The sequence below is a fragment of the Balaenoptera musculus genome, chromosome 1, assembly GCF_009873245.2.
Source record: "Balaenoptera musculus isolate JJ_BM4_2016_0621 chromosome 1, mBalMus1.pri.v3, whole genome shotgun sequence".
Lineage (NCBI taxonomy): Eukaryota > Metazoa > Chordata > Mammalia > Artiodactyla > Balaenopteridae > Balaenoptera > Balaenoptera musculus.
The window spans coordinates 26954592-26974405 of NC_045785.1; the positions used below are offsets into that span (position 1 = coordinate 26954592).

The 19814-nt window shown below is 47.7% G+C and overlaps 1 protein-coding gene across 1 annotated transcript in view; it reads right to left on the bottom strand.

The window, feature by feature from the left end:
* The window catches only part of CSMD2 (CUB and Sushi multiple domains 2), a 653956-nt gene that overhangs the window by 406656 nt on the left and 227486 nt on the right, over positions 1-19814 (bottom strand). The window contains exon 5 of the mRNA XM_036829393.1: positions 7878-8085. Within this exon, the coding sequence (XP_036685288.1) occupies positions 7878-8085 (208 nt within the window). The remainder of the gene's footprint in view (positions 1-7877; positions 8086-19814) is intronic.

Genomic DNA, 19814 nt, shown 5'->3' on the forward strand with positions numbered 1-19814 from the left:
CCAAAGCAGTTGATTCTATATCTGAGATGTTTTCTGATGTCACCTCCTCTGCTCCATCCCTTTATAACTGCCATAATTCAGGGCTGGATGATCTCTTGCCTGAGGGGTCACAGAGTTTTATAGCTGGTTTCTGAGGCTTCTAGTTGAACCCAATTAAGATTCAGTGTGATTATGTTACTTCTCTGCTTAAAATACTTCAATAGCTTTCTGCAGTCTATGGAATCCTCTCCCAGCTTATGAACATGGGGACAAGGTTCTTCCTGTGCTCATCTCAGGCCTCATATCCTGCCCTTGCTTTCTTGCACCCTGTACCCCGCACTTGCAAAGCTCCAAACACACCAAGGCTTTCCTGCTCCATGCCGGTGGCAAGCTTTTACTCAGCCCTCAGTTCAACTCAAAAGTCATCCCCTCTGGGACTCATTTATCTGAGTCCTCCCAGCAGCCCCTCCATCGTGACAGAAGACTGAGACCTTTTTTTAGAGGACGTCCTTTGTTTCCGTCTTCCCAGTGACCCCGTATTCCTTTGGTGACCCACCTCTTCTCCACTCCCAGTCAGAGGTGTGGGCAGGACAGATAGTCATGTGACCTGGGAGTGGTCAAAGAGAACATTCTCTAGCTATACTGATATTGAGAGTGGAGGAGCACATGATCCAATCTGGGCCAATCAAGAATCATCTGAGGGCTTTTGTGGAACCATTAGGAAAGACACACTTCCTTTCTGCTAGGATTGCTAAACCAGGAGGATGGAGGAAACTGATGGCAGTCACCTCTGCTACTTCATGGGTAAAGCTTGCCTGAGACTGAAGCCAACGCACGGGAGAACAAAGCTGTGGGAGGGGGAGAAGCAACTGTGGACATCTGCAGTTGTGGACATCTGTACACCTTGATCCAGCAGTGCCTGTAGCCAGTCCCTGGACTTTTCAGTTACAGAAGACAACATATTCCCTTTCTAGCTTGAGTCAGCTGGAGGTGGGTTTCTACGTCTTGAACCAAAAGAATTCTAGCTACTACATTTCTTTTTTTAGCCCCTATGGGAACTTCTGTATACCTCTTAGAAAAGTACCTAACACATAAGATTGTAAAACACTTAATTATATGCTGCCTCTTCGCTCTGACTGTGAGCTCCAGGGTCCTGTACAGTGCATGGCTATTACATAAACATTTGTGGAGTAAATAAATAACTCCTTGGGGATGGGACTGTGTCTTTGTCTCCCTAGCACCTAGCAGAGCCTAGTTCATAGAAGGCTGGCAGTAAATGATTACCAAAAATAAATAGGGGAAAAGTAACAAAGAACAAAAATGATCTAAACCAATGGTTTGACAAAGTATATGTGAATGAATAAATAAGTGAATAGTTATTATTAACAAATCCCCATTGGTATGCTGTTCTCATTCTAATTATATCTGAATCTAATGACTCCTGAATGAAATATCTAGTTAAAAGTCATTGAGAGCAAATGGTTCTAGCTGGCTCAAATTCCATGTGCAAAATGCTTAACAATGAAAACTCGGTCTTCCAAGAGGATAAAATGTTACTAGCAAAATTTTCAAACTGAATGTCTATAAAGTAGATGGGAGTTTTTGTATCCCCACCTATAAAAACAAAAGCAAACAAATGAAGGGAAACAAGGTAAAGAAAAACCCTCAAAGTTGAATTCAGAGAGTAGGTTGAACCTGCTTTCCAGGAAAGTTTTCTTTTCAAAAAACAGCTGAAGTCTACTGGGTGGCCCTGGGGACAGGACCTGGGAACTCCAGACAGTGGAGTCGACTTTCTTCTATTCTTCTCCAGGTGGAAGGGGCCACCAAGGCTCAGAGGTAGATGTCAGAGCCCCAGGGTGGGTGCACGGTGGAGAAAATCTTCACCAGAGAATCCCTGGGACCACTTCCTAGATCAGGGAAGGGAGCTCTTACATTGGCCAGGAGGCCCAGGCAGCAGTCCTAGAATGATGCCCACCTACCCCCTCATCTCCATCTCCCATATCAAAATGGTACCCACCCTTCAAGGCCCAACTCAAGTGCAGGCCCCGCCTGGAGGCCCTGGTCTCTCGCCCCAGGATAGTGTCCTCCTCTGAAGCCCTGCAGTGTGTTCTCCTTCCTTTTCCTACTTTACATGTTTGGTGGAGGCAAGTTTGTCACATAGAGGTCTGCAGGGGGGGCTAGGCTTGGGGGTGTGGGCACATAGAGAATGGGCAGCAGATCCCAAATGACTGGAGTGAAACAAAGAACGAAAATTGAAGTATATTGAAGGAAGCAAGGAAGAGAGGCTGGGAATCATAGCAGAGACTGACCCACAGAAGATGGGAGAGTGGTCCTGGGCTCTACACAGAAATCCCAGATGTGGGAAGGAGCCATACACACCCCAACGAACACACGCCGGTGGCTGGCACTTCTGCTGGCCCCCAGGAAAAGGGTGGCTTCAATTCTGAGCGCAGGGCATGCCCTGCCTGCCCTCCCTGCTATAGGAGGAAATTGCCAAGGGGGTGGGGCGGACAGCGGAAGAGAAGGAGCAAAGGAGGGAGGAAGGCCCTACAAACCCTGCATCCTCATCAATCAGAGAGAGCGAGCGGGTCCCAGGCAGAGATGTTCCTCCCCTCTCTCTGCAGTGCTCTCCTGGATATCCTTTCCATACTCTCTGCCCCTGCTCTCCAAATCTGCAGGCCCCTGAGGGCAGGGGCTGTGCCTGGCTCCGGGCGAGTGCCCCTGCTCCCAGTCCTGCACAGAGTAGCCACTGGTAGCTGAATGAGTTGAACCTTCCTCTGCTTTTCTAAAAAGCAGCTAATTGGCCAGCCTGGGGCTGGGTCCAGGCAGAGAGGAGGAGCTGCTGCCCGTAATGTGCTCAGAAAGTGCAGCTCTGGGAAGACGGTTTCAGCAAAATCACCCTCCACCTTCTGACCTTTGCAAGGGCATCCTCTAGTCTGACCCAGGGGCTCTCTGCCAGTCTACCTTACCTGGTTTCCAGGCAATTCCCCTGGGAGCTGGATCAGGCAGAGTGACCAGCCTATGTGTGTGCCTTTCTGCCTGGTAAGATGCCACTGGGCTGGCAGGCTGGGAGATGGCCTCATGGGAGGCTCCGAGTGGCTGGAGATGCCTCATCTTACCCTTTTCCCCTCAAAGAGTGAGCCCCTGCCTCTTGTGCCCATCCCAGGACTATTATTCCTACTATAAACCAGGCACCAGTTTGCATGTTTATCCCTTTCCATATGCTTTGTAGGTTGGTAAAATGAGCCCCATTTTTCAGATGTGGAAACTGAGGTTCAGAGAGGTTAGTAAATATCCTGAGATCACACAACTGTTAAGAAGTGGATCTGGGTTTTGAGCCCAAGTCCACCTGACTCCCGAGGTTGCTATCTCCCCAGTTAGGTGCCAAGGTGCAGGCTTGACACCTAATCCTGGAGACGCTGCACAGACCTCACCCCTGTTCTTGGAGGAGTGTCTGGCTTCCTCTCCTTCCTTGTAGCCCAGAGGAAGTGTCTGGTGAGACTCCAATGGAGAGAGTCCAGCGTGAGGCAGAGGGAGAAGGGGACAGATTCTGGGTAGACTTTAACTCACTGATTTTCTCCTTGATGGAGAGGCCGGCTCTGTAATGGGCTGGCAATTATTTCTCCTCGTTATGATAACACAATCCTGATTCCCTCCAGGGACCCAGAACCCCGGGTTTTAAGAGTCTTCTGCATCCCCCAGCCCCAGCCCTCTGAAAATCCAGGGGCCTCATGAGGAACTGGAGCAGTGGTGAGAGTATTTACCTAGAATTGGAGGGGAAGGAATGGGGCTCCCTGAAGGTTATTGCCAAGACTGGGTCAGAGCAGAACAAAGACCACTACTTACCCCCGAGAAAGATCAGCGAGAGGAAATCTGGCCCCTAAATGGAGTTCGGTGAACTAGAACTAGAAGCATGTACGTGTCCGGGGGTTTGACCTGGTGATGTGTACATGGTGATGTGTGATGTGTATATGGTGATGTGTATATGATGATGTGTGATGTATATATGGTGATGTGTACATGGTGATGTGTGATGTGCACATGACGATGTGTATATGGTGATGTGTGATGTGTATATGGTGATGTGTATATGGTGATGTGTGATGTGTATATGGTGATGTGTATATGGTGATGTGTACATGGTGATGTGTGATGTGTATATGGTGATGTGTACATGGTGATGTGTGATGTGTATATGGTGATGTGTACATGGTGATGTGTGATGTGCACATGGCGATGTGTATATGGTGATGGGTGATGTGTATATGGTGATGTGTACATGGTGATGTGTGATGTGTATATGGTGATGTGTACATGGTGATGTGTGATGTGCACATGGCGATGTGTATATGGTGATGGGTGATGTGTATATGGTGATGTGTACATGGTGATGACTTGGGGCGTGTGTGTCCTTTGGCTGTGTGTGTGTGTGTGTGTACGTGTGTGTGTAGTGGGGGAGTAACACCAAATCTACTATGTGGATTGTAACTCTCAGTCAGTTCAAACCCAGCTTTTGCTCCTGGTCAATCGCACACACAGAAAGGCAATTAACTTGAGGGAGAGTAAGTCTAAGATGCTTGAGACCCTCTCAGCATGTCAGAGTTACAGGGTTCAGTGCTCACCATAGTAACAACCTTTTCCTGCTCAAAACGTGTATGGTCGGATTCCCAGAGGCCAGTGATGTACGAGCACAACAGGAAGCAGCGAGCCACTGATTGATGTATATACATCACAGGGCTTTATAGTTACCGGCAAACGCCGCTATTACGTACACTCCTCCCACCCCCGTCTTTCATTATGTCAGTGCAGTTGATTATATCCTGCCATATTTTTGGCTTTGAATTGTCCTTTGTTTTATGAAATTAATGTTCTGAGGAGTTGGCAGGTTTTTTTTTTTTTTTTCTCTAATATCCTTACTTGGCAAAATAAAAAATTATCAACCCTATACTTCCCCGATTGTTTGGAAATTTTACTAGTCCATGAAATCCAAACCACAGGAACCCCTAATTTAAACTCTCCTGTTTATACTCCCCCTTGGGGTAGGAGGAGAGTGTGGAAACTGAGTCAGGGACAGTCTATGCCACCACCCTCTTCTGAATCAGCACGAATCTGCTACCCGATAAGGGAGACAGTGGATTTTTTTCTCTCAAAGGTGTCTCTGTTTTCTCAATAGATAAAGGGATGCCCAGTTGTTCAAATTCATCTTTTCTAAGAAGATCTGCTGTCTTTCTATGCTTGGTGCAGAACTCAAGAGAACAGCCTAAAATCGTAACGTATGCCGATAAAAGCAGTATACTTATAAACCAGGGGCATCACATTTTCACAGGAATCCAGGGATACATAAAGGAGAGGGGCTGGGGAAAGAGCAGGTTCTTTGCACGTACGTCCTGAGCCTCCAAGTCTGCTTATCCGTAGTTGCTATGCAGGTATAAATTAGAACAACAAATGCATCCTGCCTGGCAATGCATCAACCCTGTAAATAATTATAACTTAATCTTATAGCAAAGAGTTCTGAATGACTCCCTTAACGATTTCCTCTGCTTAATTCCTTCCCCACTGAGTGACTTAATAGGAAAAGGAATAATCTTTCAGATTTGCTTCACTCCAGAAGTTTGGACAACCGTGTAGACCCACACCTGGGGGGCAGAAGCTGTGGGAGACCATTTGGCTCGCAGACAAACAAGTGAGTGGAAGAGGCCTTGGGGCTGGAAGAGAGGGCAAGGATATTCATCTTGGTATCTGTTTATAGAGGTGAAAACTTGGAAACAATCTATCAAGAGATCTGATTGAGTAAATTGTGTCAGTCTCAGGAGGGAATGCCACACAGCCAACAGTCCTTCACAAACGTAGCATGACTACTGTGCTGACTGGCTAAGAAGATGGGCTTTCAAGTCCAACTAACCTGGGCTTGAATCTCAGCTCTGCTCTTTACTACCTGTGTGACTTCAAACAAGTGACATAACCTCTCTGGGCCTCGTTTTCCTCATCTGTAAAAGGAGGAAAATTATGCCACCTACTTCATAGAAGACGAAATGAAATTATAGCTGTAAGAGCTTATAATTAGCCTGCCAAATATTGATAACAAAAGCTCAATAAATACTGTTTATTTACAAAATAAATACTATTATCATACCTATTATGCTTTGGAGACATCTGTAATGACACAGGAAAAAGATTTTCATGATATAATGTTAAGTTAAAAGTACATAACTACTGATATATTTTAAGTTCCTAATTTTGTAATATTAATATATATATAAATGGCCAGCTAGCTCGATCTAGGCAAAGCAAAAAGGCCAAAGGGGAATACATCAAAATGTTAATACTTGTTATTTATTTCCTTATACCTTTTAATATTTTCCGTGTTTTCTATAGGAGCATACGTATTACATTTATGATCAGAAAAATAGGTATTTTACAAAAAGAGGCAGGGGGACAGAAGGTCTTCAGGCTGGGCAGGTCCCTGGGAGTGCAGTTCAGTGAAGAGTCATCTAGAGTTCCACCCCAACTCTGAGCACCATTTGGTGCTAGCCACTGGCCCTGGACCAGCCTCCACACAGCAATTAGTCATCAGCCGTCTGATGTCCCTCTCAACACCCCATCCAGGGTAGCAGATGACCTGACGTGGCCAAGTTCACGCGACGAGCTGATGACACCAAGGTCTTCTGACGCCCAGGTCAGTGTGCCTTCCACTACACCAGGAAATGTGTGTTTCCCGGTTCCCAAAGCTCTAAGTCCATATTTGGCAGGAGTCTGTTACCGCTTTATCCCTCTCAGAGAGTCATACTTGGCTCCTATTGTGGGTTTGTCTGATTTTCTCTCCCTCAAAGGACCATGTCCTTCTCCACTGGCGTTTCTACAACATAGCATGAAACCTGGTACAAAAGAGGTGCTCAATATCCGCCGACACCTGTTTTCTTCCTCTCCCACCCTTCCTCCCCTTCTCCGCCTGCACCCCCAGCCTGCTGACCACCGTGTCTGCCTTTCTGAGGCGCTATCTGCCCCTGACTTTCGCAGCTACCACTTTCTGCTTCTCTCAGAGCCCTCGGTGACACCTCCTCTGCCTCCGTCCCAGGCACCGAGCCCTGCTTTCCCCAGCACCACGCAGCAACGAAGGCTACAAAGAAGCACACCTAAGTGCATCCTTCTCTTGGCTCCCGATGTGCTGACCCAGGTCCCAGCGGTGCCCTTGTCCTGATAACAGAGCCACCAGGAGAACACGAGAACACATTCTGAACGCCACACCACCACTCTCGCAGCTTGTCACCCCAACAGGAAGCTAAACACTCCCAAAGCCGACCTCAGTTTGGGCACGTCTCTGGGAGACCACAAGCAACTAAGGCTGGTGAGCCCTCATCATCCCTCTCTCCCCGAACCTGCCAACACCGGGTCTCCATGGCAGCGGAGTACGCCTCACAAAAGCCCCGCTTTGTGGGAAAGCCAGAATGACAGGGAGCAGGCTAGTTCTTCCCGCAGAAATCGAGACACAATGCCTGTCCCATCTCAGAGCCCTGGGGATGGGAAAAGCAACTGCCACTCAGGGTTCTATTCCCTTTGTTGGATGCTTCCAGAAAGGGAACAGTATTTCAAATCATTTCACTGAGACCCTGTCCATGTCCTGAGACCAGAACGCTGTTAGTCTTACTGCAAGTTACTCGACCAAGGCCCATCCTGTAATTCTTCAGCAAGGACATGCTTCAAATCAGATACCAAAATCACTGGAAGAATTTACCCCAGCTCTAAAAATGTGTAGTGACTTCTCATTATGATGAGAGGAAGGCTCTCCAGCAGTGGGTGGAGGAAGTGGCAAAGGGGCCTTCAGCTGCAGGTCCAGGGGACCACACCCCAGTAAGCCACAGTTGCAGGGCACAGGGGAGGGGGCGGAAAGGCATGCTTACCAGAGGGAGGAGCCTTCAGTCCCCGTGACTTCCAGAAAGTCGTAACCGTCCTCCAGCTGGAAGTCAATAAAGACCAGGGCGATGGTGTCCCCCAGCTCGGCCAGGATAGTCCAGGTGCAGTCGGCGTTGTTGTGGTACTCCGAGGGGAAGTGCGGGCTGGAGATGATGCCGCTCTGGCCCCGCAGGGTTCCGCCGCATGCGTCGTCCGCTGTGGACACAGACAGGAGGCTCACTGGGAGGCGGTCAGGTTCCCAGGCCCTGGTACTCACCCTGCGCTTCACCCACGAGAGGCAGGGAGGGTCCTGGGACACGACGTGCAGAGGGGGTGCCCCAAGACCCTAGTCTGAAATGGCCTCATAACAATGATACTAAGCACTTCCAAAGCTCTTATGACGTGCCAGACCCTGTTCTGAGAATTTTAGTTATTACTGTTCTCAATGAACAGATGAGGAAACCAAGGTACAGGGAGGTGATGTAACCTGCCTGAGGTCACACAGCCAACAAGCGAGGCTAACGAGTTGGGTGAACTGTGCCCTTTGGAGCACGTTTTTAACTACTATACCACACTGTTCTGCAACGACAAGGAAGGAAGGAGAAATCAGTTGTCACAGTTATTTCCACGGTCACGACTGTGGTGACCAGGATGTTTTTTCCCACCAGATCTCGGTACACCTCAGATGTGAGGGAACAAAACAAAAACTCAGCACAGTTCCCTTGGGCAAAACTCAAAGGGCATTCCAGGCCCGTCATAGATTGGCCGGACCTCTGCAATCTTCCCTCCTGCACCTTGGGCCCAGGCCAGCTCTGTTCTAGTGCTGTGTGTGGTCAGACCTCCCGGGCTTTGCTCACATCGCTCCCTCTGCCTGGGATACCCCTTGTCCAGAGTAAGTCTTCTGATGCTTTGAGACCCAACTCCAAAGCCACCTCTCGGTAAAGCCTCATTTCCCCAAGCTTTTAGTAACGGCTCTCTCCTCTGTGCTCCTGGAGCGAAGTGTCCAACTTCAGACACGGTACTTGGCACTGTTTGAATGACCTGTCACATGTCTGTCTGCCACTCTAGGTTCTGAACTTGCTGGGAATCCCCAAGGGCTGGGACCACGTCTTACTCATCCCTGCAGCACATCCTGGTGGAGTGTCACTGCTCCAGCCTAAATCCCAGCTGAGACTTGATATTCGGAAACAATGATCCAAGGAACATGCTCTGACATAAAATAGTTAAGAGCACTGGCTTTTCAATTATTGCAGACTCAGTGTGAATCCCTCCTCTATGGTTTCCAGCTGGGTGACTTAGTGGAAGTTATCCAAATTTCCTAAGCCTGCCCTCCTGGAGCTTGTATGCAAGTAAGTGATCGTAATCCACTTAGCATATGCTGTATTAGAGATGTGGACTAAGTTGTAAAGAAAGGAAAAATGCAATATCAGGGTTCAAACGTGTATCAGAGGCAGTAGAGTAACAACAATCAAAGCTACTGCTTATTAAGCACTTACACTGTGCCAGGTGCTATTCTAACTACTCTATATGTTTCATGACCCTATGAAGTACTGTTCCCATTTTACAGGTAAAGAAACCAAGGCACAACGAGTTTCAGTTATTTGCCAAAGGCACAGCTTATAGTGATTAAAGGAGCTGGGATTTTTAAGCCCAACAGTCTGATTTCAGGGCCTATGCTCTTAACCAACCCATTCTTGTCTCCCAGGAGTACAATTCACACTTTGAGGACAGAGATAAAGCAGTACATTACTTTGCTTGGGTGAGTCAACTTGGGAAAGCTTAATGGAGGAGGTGTCATTAGAGCTGGGTTTTGAAGGATGACTAGGAGATCATTAGAGAAGAAATGGAAAGGCATTTATGAGAAAAGAGAACCAAAGGTCATAAGCATGGAAGCCCAAAAGCACAAGGCATATCTAAGATAAGTAGTTCTAGATGGCCTAACACAGAGTGAACAGAGAGGAATGATGGGCGATGGTACTGGAAATGTAGAAGGAGCCTCATGACAGAGAGTGCTGGGCCCAGAAAAGATTGGAAGCAGCGGACCATATTGGAAAGAAAACGGATTTTAGGATCAGGAAGGTGTAGATTTGAAATCAGGTTCCACAGTTTGCCAACCATGGGACCTTGGGTGATTTATTTCTCTAAGCTTCATTCTGCTTCTCTGTAGAATGGTTTCTTATGACAACTGAATGGCATAATTAATGTGACAGTACCAAGCATTAGCCAGAGACTAGCATGTGTTAGATGCCCAACCGATGCCAAGTTCTCCTTGTCTTTCCACTTCATCTTGAGGATCAAAGGCAGTGAGGAAACAGGATTAAATTTGCATCTTAGAAAGACCACTGTGGCTGTGGCATAGATGAGGTCTGAGCTGGGGGAGCAGGCAGGATGCCCTTGATAGTGCAGAGTCACCAAAGTCAAGGTGAGGCCAGATGTGATCTGAGCTAAGGCCCTGGGAGGGTGGGGGGAGGACCTGCTTGAGAGATAGGAAGTAGAATCTACAGGACTAGTGGTCTGGAGGGATGGATTCCAGGCTTCAGCTATGAGCATCTGGATGGATGAAAGCTGCCGCTTCCTGCAGCAGGGAACTCAGGAGGGGGGCACCTTGTGGTGTGGAAGGCAACCAGGGTTCAGTCTTGGACACCAGGGCTGAGTGTGTGCAGGGGATGTCCCAGTGGAGAGATGGAGCTGACAGTTGGATAAACAGAAGAAGTGTGGGATGGAGATAAAAGTGAGTTTATTCAGTGGCCCTGAACTATTCTTATGAATGTCGTTCTACAGGGTCACGGTCTATTTCAAGAGAATGAGCCCATTTCTAAATGCCAGCTCCTTGGTATGTATGAGCACAGAAGTGAAGGCACCTCACTCAGTAGGTACTCATGAATGTTTCCCTCCCACACTCATTAAGTGAGCACCTACTGTGTGCCAGACACTGGGCCAGGACCAGCACTACATCATGAAAAGCTTGATTTCATCCCTGCCCAAGTGTTTCTCACACGCAGTGGCTCCCCAGAATTGTTATAACTGAGGTGTCGAGGCACAGTGAGAGCAGATGGGACTTAGGGAAGGCTTCACACAGGAGGCAACATTTGTGTTGAAACATTCATTCATTCAACAAATGTTTACTGAGTGTCTATTATGTGTCAGGCACTTTTCTAGGTGCTAGGGATTCGTCGGCAAATGAAACAAAAGAAAATCCTTACCTTCATGGAGCTTACATTCCAGTCAGAGGGAAACAGACAATACGCAAGATAAATAAGTAAACCTTATGGTAAGTGAGGTGGTGATAAATGCAGAAGGAGGATGGGGAGTATTCTGCACTGGAAGTGGGGGTATGGACCTTGCAGAAAGGTGGTCAGGGAAGGCCTCGCTGAGAAGCTGATATCTGAGCCAAGACCTGAAGGAGGGAGAGGGAAAGCCAGCTGGTTATCTGGGGGAAGAGCATTCCAGGTGGAACAGCAAATGCAAAGGCTATGGTGTGCAGAGGCCTGGCACTGTTGAAGAGCATCAAGAGACCCGAGGGCCCGGAGCACTGGGAGTGAGGAGGAGAGTGGCAGGGACAAGGCCCCATGGAGGACCTTTGAGGCTACTGTTAGGGCTTGGGCTTTAACTTGAGTGAGGTGAGAAGCCGGCAGATGGTTCTGAGCAGATGACATGATCTGACTGGTGTATTAACAGGATCCCTTGAGGTGCTATGCAGACAACAGACCAAAGAGGAAGACGGCAGAAGCAAGGCGCTTGTAGAGGCTATGGTGATGATTCAGGAGAGAGATGATGGTGGCCTGGACCAGGTGGTACCAGTGACAGGGAGTCAGTGACTGACTGCATTTTGAATGCTGAGCTGGCAGGATCCACTTCACCTGAGGGCTGACTGCCCGGTAGGATCAGGCGAAAGGGTGTCCTGGGCAGAGGAAACGCAAGAGCAAGGCAGCTGCAGGGGTGAGAGCGTCATTTAGGGACTTGGTCAGGATTGTGTGAACTCAAAGAGCAAGGCGGAAATGGTGGGGCTGGGCTGGGCGGGAAGGCAAGGGCTGTGCTGTGAGGGGCCTCGGATGCCAAGGAAAGGAGCTGCGGTTCTATTCTCCTCCTCCTCCTCCTCCCTTTCTCTCTCACTACCTCCAATCCAGGTGCCCAGGCCCCGTGAAGGAGGGAGGGAGGGAAGGTAGGCAGATTGCCTTGCCTAGCTTTAAATCTAGTTTGCCGGTGCTATTTGTTTGTTGTATCAAATCACACGGTATTTCCACCCTGGGTGTCTCTCTGGCAGGAGCCTGTGCAGTTTGACATTCAAGGCAGGGTTTGTCTCCTTCTGATGTAAATAACTTCACCGTGACCATTACCAGGGAGATAAGCTACAGGAGCCAGCCAGCAAGCGGGAGATTTGTCAGTGTCGCTCCCAGCATGCACTGGGCCTGCCGGCCCCAATAGTCCCACGTTGGCCCTGTCTACAGCAGGTGGAAGTGTCTACACCCCTGGCCACAGTGGCTTCAGCTTGGCTGCACTGAAGGTTAGGAAAATCATGGTCAAAGAAGACACACTTAACCTGGACCTTGAAAAAGGAGTAGGAGTGTGCTGGAGGGAGAGAAAAATAAGGGGCTCCCGGCAGAGGAAACAGGGCATCTGGAGGTAAGGGGGTCCGAATGGGTGTGGCGTGCTTGGAGAGTGATCGGCTTTCCTCCAGATGAAGGTGCAGGATGCAGAGGTGTGTGGTGGGGTGGACATGGAAAGGAAGGTAGCAGTCAGCTCAGAAAGGCCTTGGTGGTCTTGCTAGAGGGATGGATTCTACCCTGCAGGTGTCGGGTAGACTTGCCAGTTTGTCAGCAGGGAGTGAAAGCCCAGGCCTGCTTTAGAAAGATGACTCTGGTCCCCACGTGATGGATGGATGCTGTGGTTTGGGGGGTGGCGAGTGTGCCCAGTGGGGAGACAGCAGTGAGGAGGATGGTGAAGAGGCTGTACCCGATGTCAGAGCCTGAACCCATGGCCGTGGGAGGGAAGAGAAGGAACAGGAGAGATTCAAGAACGAGGCTGGGGGAGAAGCAAGAGGATGTGGCCTCCACCACCCGGGAGTGGGCCGTGAAGAAGGGGAGGAGGGAAAGAGCATGCTGAGGTCTCTAACAGGGTAACAGTGCTGACGATGACAGCGATGGGGGACAGTGACCCCTTCCCCGCCCCCGCGCCGAATGTGAGTGCAAGAGGGATAGGCAGGTGGGCCTGGAGCACAGCAGAGAGGACTTGGAGCCTAGAAACCAAGAGGCCAGAAGTGTGCATGAAGGATGAAGAGAGAGCTGGCTCCACGGGAGCGAAGAAGGCCGGGGACAGAAGACATTTAACGTGCAGCAGGCAGAAGCAGAGGCTCCTGAAAGGAGGCTGAGAAGGGGCAGTCGGGTGGAGGGCAGAGGGGAAGTCCTCAGTGGAAAGGCGAGGGGGCAGTGTCAGGAGCACAGGGACCCTGAGCCAGCCCCAGCTGCCACGATGTGTGCAGGGGTCTCCAACAGGCCTGCGGTCTGCACGGTCTGCGCATCTAGATGATGACGCAGCAGCAAGGAAGGCTGGAGGGGAAGCAGGTCTTGGGGGAGAGAGAACGACTCCTCAGCCTCCTGCCTGGTTCCTGGTCCTAGAAACCCTTCTAGGTATCCATCATATGTCGTTCCCAACACACCCTGACCAAGACCGTCCTCATCCTCTCCTCTCACGACACTCAGCCTTCTTCCAGTTTCCTGTCTTGGAGGGAGGGTGTCAGTACTATTCACCCCATGCCTCATGCCAGAGCTGGGGGACATCCTCAAGCCCTCCTGCACCCCACACCCAACAGCGACCAAAGCCTCTCTGTCCTTCTGAGCGGCTCTTGATTCGGTCTCCTGTCTTCACTGCATCTGCTCTACCCTAAGCCACACAGTGGTCCAAGCCCAGCCATGAAGTCTCCCTCCTGTGTCTAAGCATTCCTCCTGCCCCAGCACACCCATTCCTCACACAGAAGCCTGAGTGATCCCAAACAGTACACACCTGACGACGCCATGCCCTTCTGCAGGGACCTTCAACAACTCCACTGTCACGCAGAATATCCTATCCAGGGGCTGACAAGAACCTCATAGGGCCTCGCCTCATACCAGCCTCTACCTGCCCACTTTCTGTAAACACACCAGCCTCCTCCCAGCTCTTCTCTTGCACCAAGCATCTCTCTGCCCAAGGACCTTTGAAAGTGCTACTTTCTCTTTCTGAAAACTTCTTCCCTACCTCCTTGGGCCTGGCTGGCCCCTCCTTAGCCTTCAGGTCCCAGTCTAAGTGTCGCTTCTCAAGGATCGTTCCAGAAACAGAATACCCCTTCTCCCCATCATATACTTTTAGAGCACCACATACTTTCCCATAATCAATTGATCAACTTAGTAATTTATTTAATGTCTAGACAGTAAAGTCCATGAGGGCAGGGGCCATGTCTGTTCTGTACCCAGCAGCTACCACATTTCCTAGTGTATAGCAGGCACCCAATAAATATCTGTTGAACAAATAAATGAAACAGGAAACTGAAGCTCAGAAAGGTTCAGAAGGTAACTTTCAGAAGGTGATGCAGTACGTGGCCAACTCAGGATTCCAGCTGAGTCTCTCTGGACAGGACTGTGGTCTCCTCAACTACATCACACTTCTTGAAACCAAGCAGGACCCTGTTGGATATTCCCAGGGACAGACCCTTCCCCTCCCACCCCCAGTATCCCCCACCTCTTGTTTCTAAAAAAGCTTTAGCCTCCACCATCAGCCTCCTTTGGTATCAGCCTCCACCATGATACCAAAACCAGACAAAGATGTCACAAAGAAAGAAAACTACAGGTCAATATCACTGATGAACACAGATGCAAAAATTCTCAACAAAATACTAGCAAACAGAATCCAACAGCACATTAAAAGGATCATACACCATGATCAAGTGGGGTTTATCCCAGGAATGCAAGGATTCTTCAATATATGCAAATCAATCAATGTGATAAACCATACTAACAAATTGAAGGAGAAAAACCATATGATCATCTCAGTAGATGCAGAAAAAGCTTTCGACAAAATTCAACACCCATTTATGATAAAAACCTTCCAGAAAGTAGGCATAGAGGGAACTTACCTCAACATAGTAAAGGCCATATATGATAAACCCACAGCCAACATCATTCTCAATGGTGAAAAACTGAAACCATTTCCTCGAAGATCAGGAACAAGATAAGGTTGTCCACTCTAACCACTATTATTCAACATAGTTTTGGAAGTTTTAGCCACAGCAATCAGAGAAGAAAAAGAAATAAAAGGAATCCAAATTGCAAAAGAAGAAGTAAAACGGTCACTGTTTGCAGCTGACATGATACTATACATAGAGAATCCTAAAGAGGCTACCAGAAAACTACTAGAGCTAATCAATGAATTTGGCAACGTTGCAGGATACAAAATTAATGCACAGAAATCTCTTGCATTCCTATACACTAATGATGAAAAATCTGAAAGAGAAATTAAGGAAACACTCCCATTTACCACTGCAACAAAAAGAATAAAATACCTAGGAATAAACCTACCTAAGGAGACAAAAGACCTGTATGCGGAAAACTATAAGACACTGATGAAAGAAATTAAAGATGATACAAACAGATGGAGACATAGACCATGTTCTTGGATTGGAAGAATCAACACTGCGAAAATGACTCTACTACCCAAAGCAATCTACAGATTCAACGCAATCCCTATCAAACGACCAATGGCATTTTTCACAGAACTAGAACAAAAAATTTCACAATTTGGGGCTTCCCTGGTGGCGCAGTGGTTGAGAATCTGCCTGCTAATGCAGGGGACACGGGTTCGAGCCCTGGTCTGGGAAGATCCCACATGCCGCGGAGCAACTAGGCCCGTGAGCCACAATTACTGAGCCTGCGCGTCTGGAGCCTGTGCTCCACAACAAGAGAGGCCGCGATAATGAGAGGCCTGCGCACCGTGATGAAGAGTGGCCCCCACTTGCCGCAACTAGAGAAAGCCCTTGCACAGAAACGAAGACCCAACTCAGCCATAAATAAATAAAAAAATAAATAAATAACAAAAGTGATTGTTTAAAAAAAAAATTTCACAATTTGTATGGAAACACAAAAGACTCCGAATAGCCAAAGCAATCTTGAGAAAGAAAAACGGAACTGGAAGAATCAGGCTCCCAGACTTCAGACTATACTACAAAGTTACAGTAATCAAGACAGTATGATACTGGCACAAAAACAGAAATATAGATCTATGGAACAAGATAGAAAGCCCAGAGATAAACCCACACATATATGGTTACCTTATCTTTGATAAAGGAGGCAAGAATATACAATGGAGAAAAGACAGCCTCTTCAATAAGTGGTGCTGGGAAAACTGGACAGCTACATTAAAAGAATGAAATTAGTACACTCCCTAACACCATACACAAAAATAAACTCAAAATGGACAAAAGACCTAAATGTAATGCCAGGCACTATAAAACTCTTAGAGGAAAACATAGGCAGAACACTCCATGACATAAATCAGAGCAAGATCCTTTTTGACCCACCTCCTAGAGTAATGGAAATAAAAACAAAAATAAACAAATGGGACCTAATGAAACAAAAGCTTCTGCACAGCAGAGGAAACCATAAACAAGATGAAAAGACAACCCTCAGAATGGGAGAAAATATTTGCAAACGAAGCAACTGACAAAGGAGTAATCTCCAAACTTTACAAGCAGCTCATGCAGATCAATATCAAAAAAAACAAACAAACAACCCAATCCAAAAATGGGCAGAAGACCTAAAGAGACATTTCTCCAAAGAAGATATACAGGTTGCCAACAAACACATGAAAGGATGCTCAACATCACTAATCATTAGAGAAGTGCAAATCAAAACTACAATGAGGTATCACCTCACACCGGTTTGAATGGCCATCATCAAAAAAATCTACAAACAATAAATGCTGGAGAGGGTGTGGAGAAAAGTGAAACCTCTTGCACTGTTGGTGGGAATGTAATTGATACAGCCACTATGGAGAACAGTATGGAGGTTCCTCAAAAAACTAAAAATAGAACTACCATATGACCCAGAAATCCCACTACTGGGCATATACCCTGAGAAAACCATAATTCAAAAAGAGTCATGTACCACAGTGTTCACTGCAGCTCTATTTACAGTAGCCAGGACATGGAAGCATCCTAAGTGTCCATCATCGGATGAATGGATAAAGAAGATGTGGCACATATGTACAATGGAATATTACTCAGCCATAAAAAGAAATGAAACTGAGTTTTTGTAGTGAGGTGGATGGACCTAGAGTCTGTCATACATAGTGAAGTAAGTCAGAAAGAGTAAAACAAATACCGTATGCTAACACATATATATGGAATCTAAAAAAAAAAAAAAAAGTTCTGAAGAACCTAGGGGCAGGACAGGAATAAAGATGCAGATGTAGAGAATGGACTTGAGGACACAAGGAGGGGGGAAGGGTAAGCTGGGACGAAGTGAGAGAGTGGTATGGACATATATACACTACCAAATGTAAAATAGATATCTAGTGGGAAGCAGCTGCATAGCACAGGGAGATCAGCTTGGTGCTTTGTGACCACCTAGAGGGGTGGGATATGGAGGGTGGGAGGGAGATGCAAGAGGGAGGAGATATGGGGATATATGTATATGTAGAGCTGGTTCACTTTGTTAAAAAGCAGAAACTAACACACCATTGTAAAGCAATTATACTCCAATAAAGATGTTAAAAAAAAAAAAAAAAGGTTTAGCGTCCTAGGCCTTCCGCGAATTCCCAAGAGTACATTTAATTAGAAAAGTGAAAAAATGCAGAAACAAAGGAAAAGAGTCAAGCAAGACAAAATAACAATAGTTTGGCCATAAAACAAAGTCAAGGGCCTTTAGTTCCTCCTCAAGGGCTATAGACAATATTCTGAGGCATATCCTTGTGTTGTTTTGCAGAGACTAAAACCCTCACCAGGTGAAAGAAGTTAACTGCATGCTGACCACCAGCATGTAGACCCCATATCTGTTGGAACCAGAAGGTTGACGATGTTGACTCCCAATTACCTCACCGCAAACCAATCAGAAGAAATGTCCGCGAGCTGATCAGGCACCCTGTGACACTCTCCCTCACCTTGCTTTTTAAAACCCTTCCGTGAAAGCCATCAGGGAGTCCGGGTCTTTTAAACATGAGCTGCCCATTCTCTTTGCTTGGCCTTGCAATAAACGCTGTATTTTCCTTCACCACAATCCTGTGTCAGTAGTTTGGCTCTGCTGTGCGTCAGGCGAGCAGATCCAGGTTTGGCTCAGTAACACTCCCTGCTTGATAGCAGTCTGGTAAGCCATCCTGAGACAGTCAAACTTCCCAATTTTAGTCAATGACTTCCAGACTGTGCTGGAACTGAGCACTCGGAGCTTAAGACCCTCTAGCCAGAGGCACCTGTCTACTCTGAAGATGGCACCTTTGCCATTGGAGTCTTCCCTGCCTCTTAGGCTCCCTTGACACCCTTGTTCCTGCACCATTCTGTTTTGATTGAAGATGCTGTAAAAGTTGTTTGGAGGTTTTCTCACACTTTAAACAAGGTATCATATTTCATGGTTACAACTTCAGAATCATAAAATATAACCTTCAGCTGACACCACACTCCTAAAATATTAATTTACACTTTCTCCTTCTGTGGCGATGGGCATTCTCCATTGCTATTAAGTCATGTATATTCTTGGGTGCAGGTGTGTTATGCTGATAGCTGCCTTTCCAAGTTTATGACTTTATTTATGATTGTCTTAAAGTTGCACTGAAATTTCCTCAATTAACTATAATTTTAGAGAACTATCCCTCAGCTCCCTTTGATGTCTGTTAACTCTCCAGTGACTCACAAATTTCAGGTAGGAATGGAGGAACCTACATTGTATTCCTCCCCGACCCCCCCCCCCAACAATTTCAGGCCAATTCCAGGGCACAATCTTGGATGCCTAGAAGCTTTGGGGCCCTTGGCATTGGGGTTCTATCCATATCCTCCCTCCCCAGGGCTACTCAGCCTCTGAGGAAAGGAAAATTCCAATAGGCCCCCTACTGGGGCGAAGCTACCATCTTACAACTCAAGTGCAAGGCTGAGAGAGCCAGGGCATCACTGCCCCAAAGCCACCAGCAGTGTTCCCCCCTTTCCTTGTACTGTGCAGCTCAGTGTCCCTGCTCAACCTCATCAGTCCCCTCTTCTGGGGCCCCAGGATTCTGCCCCTTTATCCTTGGCTTTATCAAGGACACTCCTTAAAATTAAGAAATTGCCAATTGCCCGAGAGCACTGCTACTTCCGCCACCCCCAGAATTCTTCGTAGATACTTCCCCCGAGGTGACCTTCTGAGAGGAGGAACGTAAACAGGACATGGTATTCGGCTATGTACCTCTTCTTTGTTGCACTTTCATTACAGGCCAGGCATCGTGCTAAATGCTGTACCTGCATTTTCTCATTTAATCCTCAAACTGCTCAAAGAGATAGGTGTTATGTCACCCACATTTTACAGATGAGGAAACTGAAGCTCAGAGAGTTTTTAAAACTTGCCCACGGTCACCTGGCTGCTAAATGTTGGAGCCAGGATTCGAATCCATAACTCTCTGACTCCAGACCCATCCATTATTCACCTATTTCTCTGCCTCTCAGGCCTTGGTCACTGCAATGCCAGTCTTGACCTGGGCTTCTGGAAGCCCCAGATCCTGGAGAGGGGTTTTCCAGGTGGGAGAAGCCGCCCCCCACTCCCCCTCTTCTCTGCCTGAGGGGCCTGAGGCAGAGGCTTTGTGCAGTCTCCACAGCTAGGACCCCGCCACCCATGCTCAGGTAGAGGTGGGTGAGACTTGGGTCAGGTTTCTTCATAAGAGACCCTGGTCCTCCAGACCCTGGCCCCCACCCCAAAGTGGCATCTGCCCAGCAGAACCGCCTCAGGCCCTTTCCCTGGGGC